The sequence below is a fragment of the Stegodyphus dumicola genome, chromosome 4 (genome assembly GCF_044657685.1).
Source record: "Stegodyphus dumicola isolate Sdum_Otavi_A_Nest chromosome 4, ASM4465768v1".
NCBI lineage: Eukaryota > Metazoa > Arthropoda > Arachnida > Araneae > Eresidae > Stegodyphus > Stegodyphus dumicola.
The window spans coordinates 79368585-79381630 of record NC_140771.1 but is presented as its reverse complement, the minus strand read 5'-3'; the positions used below and the strand labels follow the sequence as shown (position 1 = coordinate 79381630).

The following is a 13046-nucleotide window of genomic DNA, read 5'->3' as shown; positions in this document are numbered from 1 at the left end:
GAGGTTGCATCAGTCTCTGTGTGAAAACAGGTCATTTGAAGCCGCCTTTGACACTAGGAGTGAAAGAAGAAGTGCACGACAACCTCGCATTGAAGAATCCATCTGGAACATTGTGCATGAATCATCTCAGAGAAATACAAGAGCTATTTATTGCACGTCGTCTGAAGCTGAGTCTTTCCACCGTTTGGAGAGTATTGCATGAAAATGGTTTGCACCCATACCATTTACAGAGAGTCCAAGCCTTGCAAGAAACAGATAACCCTCTTCCAGATCATTTCTGGCATTGGTTCTTGCAGCAGTGTGCGGAAGCAGGCAGATTTCACATCGGATGCGCTATTCACGGATGAGGCAACTTTCTCACAAGACGGCATCTTCAATACCCACAACATGCACGTGTGAGCGACTCATAATCCACACGGCATACGTCCACATGCATTCCAAACCCGCTTCTTCGTGAATGTGTGGGAGGGTATTGTTAATGACTAACTCATTCGCCCATACCTCTTACCTACATGTACAAATGGTTTATGTTATCATATTTTTCTGCAAGAGGTGCTACCGGAATTGCTGCAGGATGTTTCGGTTGTCGTTCGTAATCGCATGTGGTTCCAGCATGATGGTGCACCAGCCCATAACCACGTGCGGGTCCGCAATTACTTGGATGGGACATTTCCGGGCCGATGGATTGGCCGTGGTGGACCCTTTCGATGGCCACCCCGTTCGCCAGATTTCTCCAGCTTGGATTTTTTTAGGCCATCTGAAGAGCATCATTTCCGAGACTCCCGTTCACTCACTGGAGGACCTCGTTGCACGACTATCCATTGAGGCTGCAAGAGTGCGCGAAGTGCCTGTCGTTTTTCAAAAATTTCGTCAATCCCTTCTGCGACGTTAACAAGCATGTATTACTGCTGCTGGCCGCAATTTTGAACATTTATTGTGAATACTGTATTGCTACAAAGAAGCACTTTGCGTTGATTTTTTACATAAACACATTTTCCTCACGTTTCGTTTTTTAGCGTTCCTGCCTTGACCCGTCACTTTAGACCCTACATTCCTATAAAGAATTCATATTTTAGTACGCTCCATCACGCCTCCAAGTTTTTCCCATAATCTATGAAACCCTCTGTATTTGTTTCATGAATTTTATGGTATGTATTTTATTGGCTGTGTTTTATTTTCTATGCATATTATTGTATACAAGCACATAAGTAGACCTAATAGTACCATTATTCGTACTTAACCTTTTTCTCGCTAATCTAGACACATCTTACAGTTTGTTTTCCATGATTTGTTTATGGACTAACTAATATGAAACTGCAGAAGTACATCCAGAGACCTTAAGGATATCCTGTTTATATTTTAATAGGGCAACAATGTGTCATGCGACTATAAAGTCGCATGATATATTGTAATCTATAAAGATTAGATGTTATTATAGATTACATGTTAATAGATTATATGTCATCCGCCGCTTCCGACGACAGCGTCCTTCGGCTCATTTCGATTCTCATAGAATCCGAACCAGAATCGAACCGACTGGGGTTGAGACGTAGCATGCTGATTTTCAAGTTCATGTAAGTCACTGAGACCATTCTCCATCTCGAGTTTGGGTATCTACCAGATCTTAACATCCATTTCAGTGGGGATACCTGTAGGGCTTGCGTGTTATTCGTCCACTATGTGAAGTTTTGATATTGTTAGAAATTTTTAGTCTTCTCAACAGTCGCTACATCCCGATGAGAATCTGTCAGTTGTAATGGACAAAGTTTTTTACAGGTTGTATTAAAGTACCAGACTTGGTTTTGATTTTTGCGACTCGCACTACTCTTTCTTTAATTGGATAAACTTCTAGAACACTTCCAGTTCGTTCGCTTTCTGTTTTCTGTTCAGATGATCACAACATTTCCAGTTCGACTTTTTGCCATATAAACTCGACTGTCTTAGTTGACCAAAATATTGTGTACGAAATTGTGTTCTTAGGTCTTGATGAATTTTCTGAATATAAATGCGTTGTTAATCCAACTTAATGTAATCTATACTGTGTAAATCGGGTACTTCTGTTTCTCTAATTTCCTTCAAAAACAGGTCAAGTGTAATAGGATTAAGATCTTCAATATCATTTGTAACATAAGTTAAAGGATATGAGTTTATACTACTCTCAGAGTTACAGAGTTTTTATCGAAATTTCCTTATAATTGTGTAATGTTCTTCCGAACATTACTTTTCTTAAAATTCTCTTCAAACTTTTCTCAAAACTTTTCTCAAAACTTTCATTCAACTTTTCTTAAAATTCTCTTCAAGATTCCAATCAAACTTTCCAAAAGCCGCTAAACCAAGGCGAAGAGGGAGAAATAAATCTCCATTCAGTATAAGAAAAATTGCTCTCAGCTTCTTCTTTCTATACATTAATATACTGTTATGAATTCTGCACTTAGAGAGGGAATTTTAGTAAAATTATAATTAAAATTGTTGTATTTTTCTGTGTAATATAGCGCGGGAAAAATTTTGAGAGAAAACTATATCGGAAAGTAAGAATACAAGAACAGGTGCATTTGACATTGATTAATTGGGTGTCTCAATAATTTTTCGAGATATCGCCAAGCTGACTACGGTTTCAGCGAATTATTTTGTCACCAAAGTTGGCGACCATTTGGCCAGATCCCTGTATCACCGTAATATGTACTGAAATTGAATATAAATGTAATTTTCCAGTATATTAGCTGTAAACGTAATTCCACACCGTTATTACTTTCCAGCAATTTCGAGAAGCACAAAGTACCAGAAATATCTCAGTGGCCGCCTAAAAACTATTTAAGGCCGAAAAGAGAGGATCTGCTCTCAGTTTCTTTCTTATTGTTCTTGATAGATGTTTAGTTCCGCGTGAACTGAGATATTCGAGTTAGCTTTCTCTTTAGATGAGGTTTGCATTGCGTTGTGTTTAACGATCTTAGTAGCTTGAAGTGTAACTGATTGTATTGTACTTATTGTACTGTGTGATACTATACACTTGTACGGATATTTCTGATGATATTTCTGAGAAGCTAATCTAAAGTTAAATATTCAGATAGGAAGTAGCTTAACTCGGACATTTCAATTCTGCTGAAGATGTGCGGACGGATCCTGAAAACGTGTCAGCAGTTAAGGACTGAAGATGCCCCGAAAACGTCCTTCAGCTGACACGTTTTCTAGGGCTTTGCGCTTAATATAGAAAATTTGAGAAGGACCTTTCTTATATCGCAAGACCCCTTCAGAAGCTGACAGAGAGCAAGCAAAAGTTTTTGTGGACAAAAGAATGTGAGGATACATTTACGAATCTAATGGATGTGTCGGTGCTGTTTTGTCCCAAGAAATAAACGGTTACAGAAATAAACCCTGGCCTACAGGAGAAAGTTTCTATCTGAACCGGAGAGGAATTACAATGTCACCAAAAAAGAGTTTCTCGCCACAGTTAAAGCCGTAGAAATCTTGCATTATTATCTCCAAGTCAGAACATTCTTGGTCCGCACAGATCATGCATCTTTCGGGACGATTTTGGGACACAGAGGAATTACTCTGTCACCAGGAAAGAGTTGCTCGCCATTTTTAAAGACGTAGAACCTTTCCATCATTATCTCTACGGCAAACAACTTCTGCTCCGCATGAATTATGTGTTGTTGACCTGGCTTTTAAATTTCAAGAATCCTGTTGGACAAATAGCCAGAAATATGACAGAGACTCCAGAAATATGACACCACTATCCGTCATCGGAAGGGATCATCACCCTGTCTAAATTACCTCGCCCAGGAGTCTGTCGATATCGTTCAATGGTCGAAGCCAATTACAAGCTGCTGAATCCGGTCTTACGACATGTTACAACTTCAACATCAGCTGATCGAGAGCCGTGGGGTGACGAAGTCAGGAAAGAATAATTGGAAGACGGTGACATTAAATACATAATTTACATAAAGAAGGCTTCAAACAAAAAAGACAGCTGGCAGGACATTTCGATCTTTAGTCCTACGACAAAGCCATATTGGGCTCTTTGGAACTCACTCCATATTAGAAACGGCGCGTCGTACCGGAAATTCGAATCGAATGATGGAAAGATTTTGCGATGGCAGCTGATACTTCCAAGATAACGGACGTCCTTAGAGAACTACTTAGCAGCTTTACAGAAAGTCACATCGGAATAACGAAGACTTTACTAAACGTTCGAGAGCGCTTCCACTGAAGGACTGCAAAGGATGACGCGAAGAAGTAGTGCCAATCTTGGGATGCCAGCTTGGGCCGGAAAGGACCGAAGAAAAGCAGCCGATGGAACCTACAAAGTTACAAAGTAGGAGGGCGTTTCGAACGTATCTTCTTTGACATCCTGGGACCTCTGCAACAAACTGCTGCTGGCAACAAACACATTTTCGTTGTCATAGATTGCTAAGTGACCTGAAGCGTATCCTATTCCTGATCAAGAGGGTCTCACGTTTGATACAACATTGGAATTTTGTACTTAGAATAGGTAATTTTAGTAGAATTATGAGTAAAATTGTTGTATTTCTTTTGCAACATGAAAGGTTATCCTGGATTTTATACCTGGAACACCTCACTATGCATATACACACATCTCTAGATAATTGATACAGTTATTTGTTGTTGTCGCTTATGCTCACTTTTCTCACGTATAGCCAGCCCATGCCCACGAAATTCCTCGTGACAAGGAACTTATATCGCAAGACCCCTTCAGAAGCTGACAGAGAGCAAGCAAAAGTTTTTGTGGACAAAAGAATGTGAGGATACATTTACGAATCTAATGGATGTGTCGGTGCTGTTTTGTCCCAAGAAATAAACGGTTACAGAAATAAACCCTGGCCTACAGGAGAAAGTTTCTATCTGAACCGGAGAGGAATTACAATGTCACCAAAAAAGAGTTTCTCGCCACAGTTAAAGCCGTAGAAATCTTGCATTATTATCTCCAAGTCAGAACATTCTTGGTCCGCACAGATCATGCATCTTTCGGGACGATTTTGGGACACAGAGGAATTACTCTGTCACCAGGAAAGAGTTGCTCGCCATTTTTAAAGACGTAGAACCTTTCCATCATTATCTCTACGGCAAACAACTTCTGCTCCGCATGAATTATGTGTTGTTGACCTGGCTTTTAAATTTCAAGAATCCTGTTGGACAAATAGCCAGAAATATGACAGAGACTCCAGAAATATGACACCACTATCCGTCATCGGAAGGGATCATCACCCTGTCTAAATTACCTCGCCCAGGAGTCTGTCGATATCGTTCAATGGTCGAAGCCAATTACAAGCTGCTGAATCCGGTCTTACGACATGTTACAACTTCAACATCAGCTGATCGAGAGCCGTGGGGTGACGAAGTCAGGAAAGAATAATTGGAAGACGGTGACATTAAATACATAATTTACATAAAGAAGGCTTCAAACAAAAAAGACAGCTGGCAGGACATTTCGATCTTTAGTCCTACGACAAAGCCATATTGGGCTCTTTGGAACTCACTCCATATTAGAAACGGCGCGTCGTACCGGAAATTCGAATCGAATGATGGAAAGATTTTGCGATGGCAGCTGATACTTCCAAGATAACGGACGTCCTTAGAGAACTACTTAGCAGCTTTACAGAAAGTCACATCGGAATAACGAAGACTTTACTAAACGTTCGAGAGCGCTTCCACTGAAGGACTGCAAAGGATGACGCGAAGAAGTAGTGCCAATCTTGGGATGCCAGCTTGGGCCGGAAAGGACCGAAGAAAAGCAGCCGATGGAACCTACAAAGTTACAAAGTAGGAGGGCGTTTCGAACGTATCTTCTTTGACATCCTGGGACCTCTGCAACAAACTGCTGCTGGCAACAAACACATTTTCGTTGTCATAGATTGCTAAGTGACCTGAAGCGTATCCTATTCCTGATCAAGAGGGTCTCACGTTTGATACAACATTGGAATTTTGTACTTAGAATAGGTAATTTTAGTAGAATTATGAGTAAAATTGTTGTATTTCTTTTGCAACATGAAAGGTTATCCTGGATTTTATACCTGGAACACCTCACTATGCATATACACACATCTCTAGATAATTGATACAGTTATTTGTTGTTGTCGCTTATGCTCACTTTTCTCACGTATAGCCAGCCCATGCCCACGAAATTCCTCGTGACAAGGAACTTATATCGCAAGACCCCTTCAGAAGCTGACAGAGAGCAAGCAAAAGTTTTTGTGGACAAAAGAATGTGAGGATACATTTACGAATCTAATGGATGTGTCGGTGCTGTTTTGTCCCAAGAAATAAACGGTTAAGAACGTACCCTGGCCTACAGGAGAAAGTTTCTATCTGAACCGGAGAGGAATTACAATGTCACCAAAAAAGAGTTTCTCGCCACAGTTAAAGCCGTAGAAATCTTGCATTATTATCTCCAAGTCAGAACATTCTTGGTCCGCACAGATCATGCATCTTTCGGGACGATTTTGGGACACAGAGGAATTACTCTATCACCAGGAAAGAGTTGCTCGCCATTTTTAAAGATTACGCCTAGATTACGCCTGCCGTTGGCACAGCCTTGAGCACCTTTCAGTTGACAGTGCGGAGTTTAGCTCAGTTCCGCCTTCAATTTTGATGGAGAGCAGCCCAGAAGAATGTGTCCGAGGGTCTACAACCCCTTTTCTCCTACCACAACCTCTCGAGAGGACTTTCGGCTCGACGCATATTTAGAGTGGCCCCGTGCCGCTTGGACACTAAATATTTACAAACATCCATTACTTCTCCCAGATTCGAACCCGGGGTTTTCACGGCAGTCAACGACGCTAACTATTCTACCTATTGGGCGTCTGTTTATCGAGTTAACTAATATAAAAGTCATATATATTATGTTTAGGGGCTTTTTAAAGACCATGCGTTTTTCATTTTTATTGTAAATGAAACAATATAAGATTCTTCTTGAAATTCCTAAATAGCATTCCTTAATTATAAATAATTACTATAATACGGCGTCAAAATGATTTTAAATGACGCAGGTACGAAAACGGAGTAAAAGATTTATTTTTATTATATATTTAAAGTGGAGTGCACGTCTCATATATAAATTAGAGCTTAAAGTAATTCTTGCAATATTACTTTCTTTACTAAAGAGATATTCGCACTGATTTAATAGCATATGCATACTATACAATTAAAGTAATTTTTACTTGCAAAGTTATTAGCAGAAATTTCATTATAACTAATAGGAAGGGAAACTTAAAAAATGCAATTAAAAGCTAAAGCTAGTAAAGAATCGTACTGATACAGAAATTTGGATTGAAAGTGGTTATCCAAAAACTTTCTGCCGTAAACTGTTGTATTTACATTATTAACTGAAAATAATGCAACTGATTTCTCAGGTACAAGAAAACGTGCATTTATTCGAACCATTGATATTTTTTATTCTAAAAGATTCTAGAATTTACAGAAACAGAATTTCTTTAAATCCTGTACATCAACGCACCATGACTGTTGCCCGTACATATTAATTCGACTGATACCTAAGACATTAAATGTACTCTGCTGAGCATCATATCGAACAGTTCCTTCAAACCTTCCTCCACCAGGTTTAGCTGTAAGTGTAATTAGATAGTCAATGAATTCAGCAACTTTGTTTCCATATATCACGCGTCGATTAAGCACGTCATGTTCGTTTTTCACAAATCGCAGCACCTTTTCGTTAGCCTTACCTGATCTGGCATCAGTAATTTTGTCAATATGTAATGCTGAGCAAAATTGGTAAGGCTGAAGCAATCTGTTGATTTTTTCGATTATAGCAGCAGCTGCCTTTACAACTAATGGGTCGTCTATAGGTTTGTATTCATATACCTGACAAGGGCACCAATGAGGTAGAATCTTCGCTTGCTCACAAGTTCTATACTCTGATATCTCTGAAAAAAGGCTCAAACCATTCGGTGAAATTGAAAGCCTTTCTTTCTGAGACATTTTTTGATCAAGATGTAACAAATGAACCATTGTAGCGTGAATATCAAATGGAGTTGTTAAACGATTTTGATTATTCCAGAGATTCTTAGCGAATTGCGGATATTTCTCAAGGAACTTTGGCGGAACGTAGACATATATAAATGGCATTCTTTCTTCAAATTTTCCTATGTATGTTTGCCTTATAGCACCAAAACGTATTCCATGGTCACTAAAAAGTATTAGAAGGCTTTCATTAAAAGCACCAATTTCCCAAAGCTTTTTTAGAAGTCTAAAGGTTGGCTCATCTGCATAGCTAGCAAAATTTAGATAATTATGAGTAAGTGTCGAAACCATCAAAAATGCAAAATAAGGTCTGTCATGCATAGTAATTACGAAATCTCGTAAGTAATTGTGCAGGATATCAACCTCTAACTGTGAACCGATGCAGTAAGTCTTACTTTTTTTCTTTAAGGCCGATCCATCAATAGCTAAGGCTAGTGGCCTATAATAATAATCAGTAGGTGGTTGTTTGAATCCTCTTTTGAGGTAGTTAAAAGTCCCATAAAGGGGGCTGTCTTCTGCGTAGAATGTGCGATAACCTTTCCTTGAAAACGTTTTCCAAATTAAATCAACGTCATCAAAAGCCATTGTGTCTTTTACAGATTCATTCCAGTAGTATTCAATAAAGTGACCAGTGAGCAATGGTGTTAAATTTGGAAACGTGTTATCACCGACTTTCGTATAACCCTTCAGCTCAAAGGGAGAGAGGTGCTGCTCCAGAAATAAGCGAGTCTTTTTGAATTGGCGCAAAAAATTTAGTTTCGATACCGAATCGATGCCAAAAAGAATGACATTCAGGTCTACTGAAGAAGTGTTTCTGTTTATTTCAGACCTTCCTGTTTGAGTTTCGTTTTTAATCGGCACTAAAGGAATATACTGTGTAAATTGCTTTCCTGCTAAATCACAATTTACTACGATATGATCCATGCCTAGTGGGACACTGAATTCAAGTTTTTTCTTTTCACCGAAAGAATACGAGTTTTCTCTTTTGCTTTTTGGAGGTTCTGTCGGACGCAGTATATTTTGGTACCAGCAGGAAGTATCATTTGATTTCAATTTATAATGAATATTTAATACTGTTTCATTCAATAATATTGTGCTATTGGGCTTAAGAATCAGGAAGGAGGGATTGCCAGGACAGCTATATTCTCCTTTGTTAGCAATAAGTTTCTTCAGAGTTCTATCATACGGATCCAGTTTGGGCAATTTACAACCTGGAGTGTCTATCAAGAGACCCGGATTGCTTTTTATTTCTAAAATTTCAGCAGATTTCCATAAACTATTCTTATCATTCAAGACATACCTATATAGCAAGAAACACAATGCAGAAGTTCCCAGCAAAATGAAAAATAAGCGCTTAAGTCTCATTGCCATGCAGATGAATTTACTAATGAGGATTAATCCAAGGGATCTGAAAGGAGGAAAAAACGGTCATTTAATTATTTGTCTCAAGAAAATTTATCAGCAGCACAAAATTTTGCAGTATCATATTTTATGTAGTATGATAAAAGTATTTGCTAGAAAAATGAAATCGTCTATTAGACTAGCTGGGAAAATGACCCCACAATGTTCAGTTTTTCATATTTTGATATTTTGTGTATAGAAAATACGTATTTTTAATGAATTTTTCATTCATGATATACGATTCATATTCTAATTTATTTTATTATTATTCTAATTTATTTTATGATTTTTTCTAATTTATTTTACTACTAAAACATTAATTATTAATCTTTAAAAAGTCAACAGTAACAGCAATTTATAATTGAATATAAAAATTTGCCAGGCATTTATTTGAACTGAAAAAATTATGAATGGAACAATTGCGTAATAGTCTTCAAAACCAAGAAAGTGCTTTTAAAAAGGAACGTTCTAAAATTTAATGATTTGTTTTGAATTTTACGTAATGTATGAAGTTTTCAGTTACAGAGCCCTGTTTCACACGACTTTCTCGATTAATACTTGTATATTTATGAGAAATGAGAAAATAATGATTAACTTTGTTCTTTTACACGCTGAACTTCCATGAGATTTCTCAGCTATACGTATCAAAAACAAAATATTTCTTTGACAAACGTTTAGCAGTTCAACTTGGGTCAGACCAAAATGGATGTTCTTTTATTATATTATTTCACGTAATACTGTCGATGTTTTGGCTACAGCTCTAAAAAATCGGTTTTGCAACATGCCTTCACATTATCCTGATCCTGATCTGTGCAATGGTTACCTTACACTGCCATCTTCCTTTCAGGAGTCAATGAATGCTTTTCTAATTTCAAGTTTTCAATGTTTCTCTAATTAATTGCTTAACTGATTATCAGAAACTATGCTGATATAAGCAGCATTGCTCCAAAATTGAATGTAAGTTATTTTCTATTGTTTACAACGTTTTAAAATTTAAAAACAGAGGAAGAAGAAAAGCTCTTATGCTTTCTTTTAAGATGAAAATCACTCAGGCAGCAAAAAGTATTTTAGTATGGAGAAAGGGGGTATTAGCTGAAAAATTTCCGTTCCCAAAATTATACCTGAAAGAAATCTTGAAATATATAGATTTCATGATAAATTATTCAATGACTGTGAAATGCATTTTAGGAAAGGATTTAGAATCAGAACGGAAAAGCTGAGATTTTAGAATCGAATTTCTAATTTATCCATTGCATATATAGTTAATTGAAAGATAAAGTACATATTTAGAAACCAAAAATTTGAAATGCAAAATGCAAATATTCATCTTCTTGAGAATGGACGAAATATTAAAGCAAAACTATGAATTAAAAATTAATTTTTTTTACTGTAGAACTTCCAACACTCTAAAACTCAAATATGGCTACCACCTAAAAGATTCTAGACTCGTTAAATTATTTTGAAGCAGGAGACATGAAAAATCAGCAATGCCCTCTGTTCAGTCTTACCTCCCTCATATATGAACTGCAAAATGTAGAAAATGCCTCCAGAGGACAGTGTTGTGGAAAAAAGGAAAACCCCAGAGTGTGTTCTCGCTTTGGAGAAGTGAGTGATCCCGCCTTTGTGGAGAAAGTGTTAAAGTAGTCCCAGAGATGTGAAATAAAAGCTACAGTCCTAACTTTATAAGTGTTTTCGAGTTATTGAGAGCTAAAGTAGTCCCAGAGATGTGAAATAAAAGCTACAGTCCTAACTTTATAAGTGTTTTCGAGTTATTGAGAGCTTGTTATTTTTATAATATGAGCTTTCATGGGCTGTCGAGCCCGAATTAGAAACGAATCAGCAATATCTAAATAGTGAATTCGTGAAAACGAAAGTGCGCTCCTCTTCCGAAGCGATTGTGTAACCTGCCTTCATAATAATGGAAGGAAACATTAATTCGTTAAAACGTGAAAAAGCTGCACTGAAGGGTAAAATCACCCGTTTAGAAACCTTTGTAGAATCGGTGGTTGAACCGATAAGTGAAGTAAAATTAGAAACTATGTGCACCGTCAAGAGATGCATAGCTGAGTTACAAAAGGATTCAAATTGCCTGTAAAAGTGGATATTAGTGAAACAGAAACGGATTTAGAAGAGATGGAGATTCGTCTGGAAAAAATCGAAGTAAGAATAAAAACATTCCTACATAAATTAAATGTGAAACTTTCTGTGAAAAGTACTGAGAATGAACAGGGTAAAATAAGTGTTGATAATTGTTTTAAAATAGTCCCAGATGTAAAGCTTCCAAAATTGAGTTTACCTACATTTACTATTAATGTTTATGATTGGATAACAATTAATGATTTATTTAAGGCTGCTGTGCATAACAACGATAATTTGTTAAAAGGACAAAAGCTTCAATATTTATTATCAGCTCTAAAAGGTGATACGAGTCGTAAAGTCAATCCCAGTTTCGGATCAAAATTATAAAGTTGCTTGGTCACTGTTAGAAGAAAGATTTTCAAACGAATCATAGGGAACAGGCTTTTGCCCAGAATAAGCGATTTATGTCAATTCCACCTATTCACAGTGGATCTGCTAGTGCTTTACTAAATATCTAGAAGAAGCTGAAATCAAAATATTGTAGGGTCTGATTGATGCATGTTGGGAAGAGCAAACAGAAGAAAAGAAAAGAGTAAGTAATAAATTATTTGCAGTATCTTTCTATATTTGGTTGGTCCTTGGTTGGATCTTTGGAAGGTGATCAGTCCAGAGCCTGTATGTTTACAACTGGTGCTCTCATTGCTTGTAATAATAATTCAGTTAATAATTAATAATTCAGTTATAATAATAATAATAATTCAGTTAGTGACTGTTTGCGAAGGTTTTGGACTTTGGACCACTTGGGTTTAGAAAAGAAGGAGAATCCTGATGACAAATCAGTCATTGAGAAATTTGAAAAAGAATTGCATTTTACTAATGGTAGATATGTAGCTCGTTTATTATGGAAATCACATCATGAAAACTTGGGTAATAGTTTAGATAATGGCAAGCGACGTCTAGAATCATTGGTTAATAAGCTAAGAAGTGATGATTGGCTTAAGGAAAATTATGATAGCATAATAAACGAACAGTTAAAAAATGAAATAATTGAAGAAGGTGAAATTGAAAGTTGTGACAGTAGCAAAATGTGTTACATGCCACATTCTCCAGTGGGAAGAAAACATGTATCAAAAACTAAAGTCCGCATCGTGTTTGACGCATCTTCGAAATGTAACAATGGAGTATGTCTGAACAATTGTTTGATGCCTGGCCCAAATTTGAATCCTTCTGTTTTGGATTTGATATTGCGGTTCAAACAATACAAACATGCGTTATCAGCAGATATTGAAAAGGCCTTTCTCCAGATTGGAATTTCTGAAATTGATAGAGATGTATTACGGTTTTTATACTTTGATAATAATTACAATTTGAAACATTATAGAATGACACGCGTTCCTTTCGGTGTGTCATGTAGCCCTTTCATTCTGGCGTACACCATAAAAAAGCATATAAAGAAAATAGAGTTAAAAATCCAGATATTTTTGAGATGTTGAACTGTTTGATCTACGTAGATGATGTTTTCTATGGGGCAGATTCCGTGAAACAGTCTTTTAAGTTAAGTACTGGAG

The 13046-nt window shown here is 37.1% G+C and overlaps 1 protein-coding gene across 1 annotated transcript in view; it reads right to left on the bottom strand.

The window, feature by feature from the left end:
- Nucleotides 1-7341: 7341 nt before the first annotated feature.
- LOC118198221 (uncharacterized) overlaps nucleotides 7342-13046 on the bottom strand; it is a 40920-nt gene continuing 35215 nt past the window's right edge. Inside the window, exon 3 of the mRNA XM_035369843.2 lies at nucleotides 7342-9406. Coding sequence (XP_035225734.1) covers nucleotides 7426-9406 — 1981 coding nt within the window. The 3' untranslated portion in view covers nucleotides 7342-7425. The remainder of the gene's footprint in view (nucleotides 9407-13046) is intronic.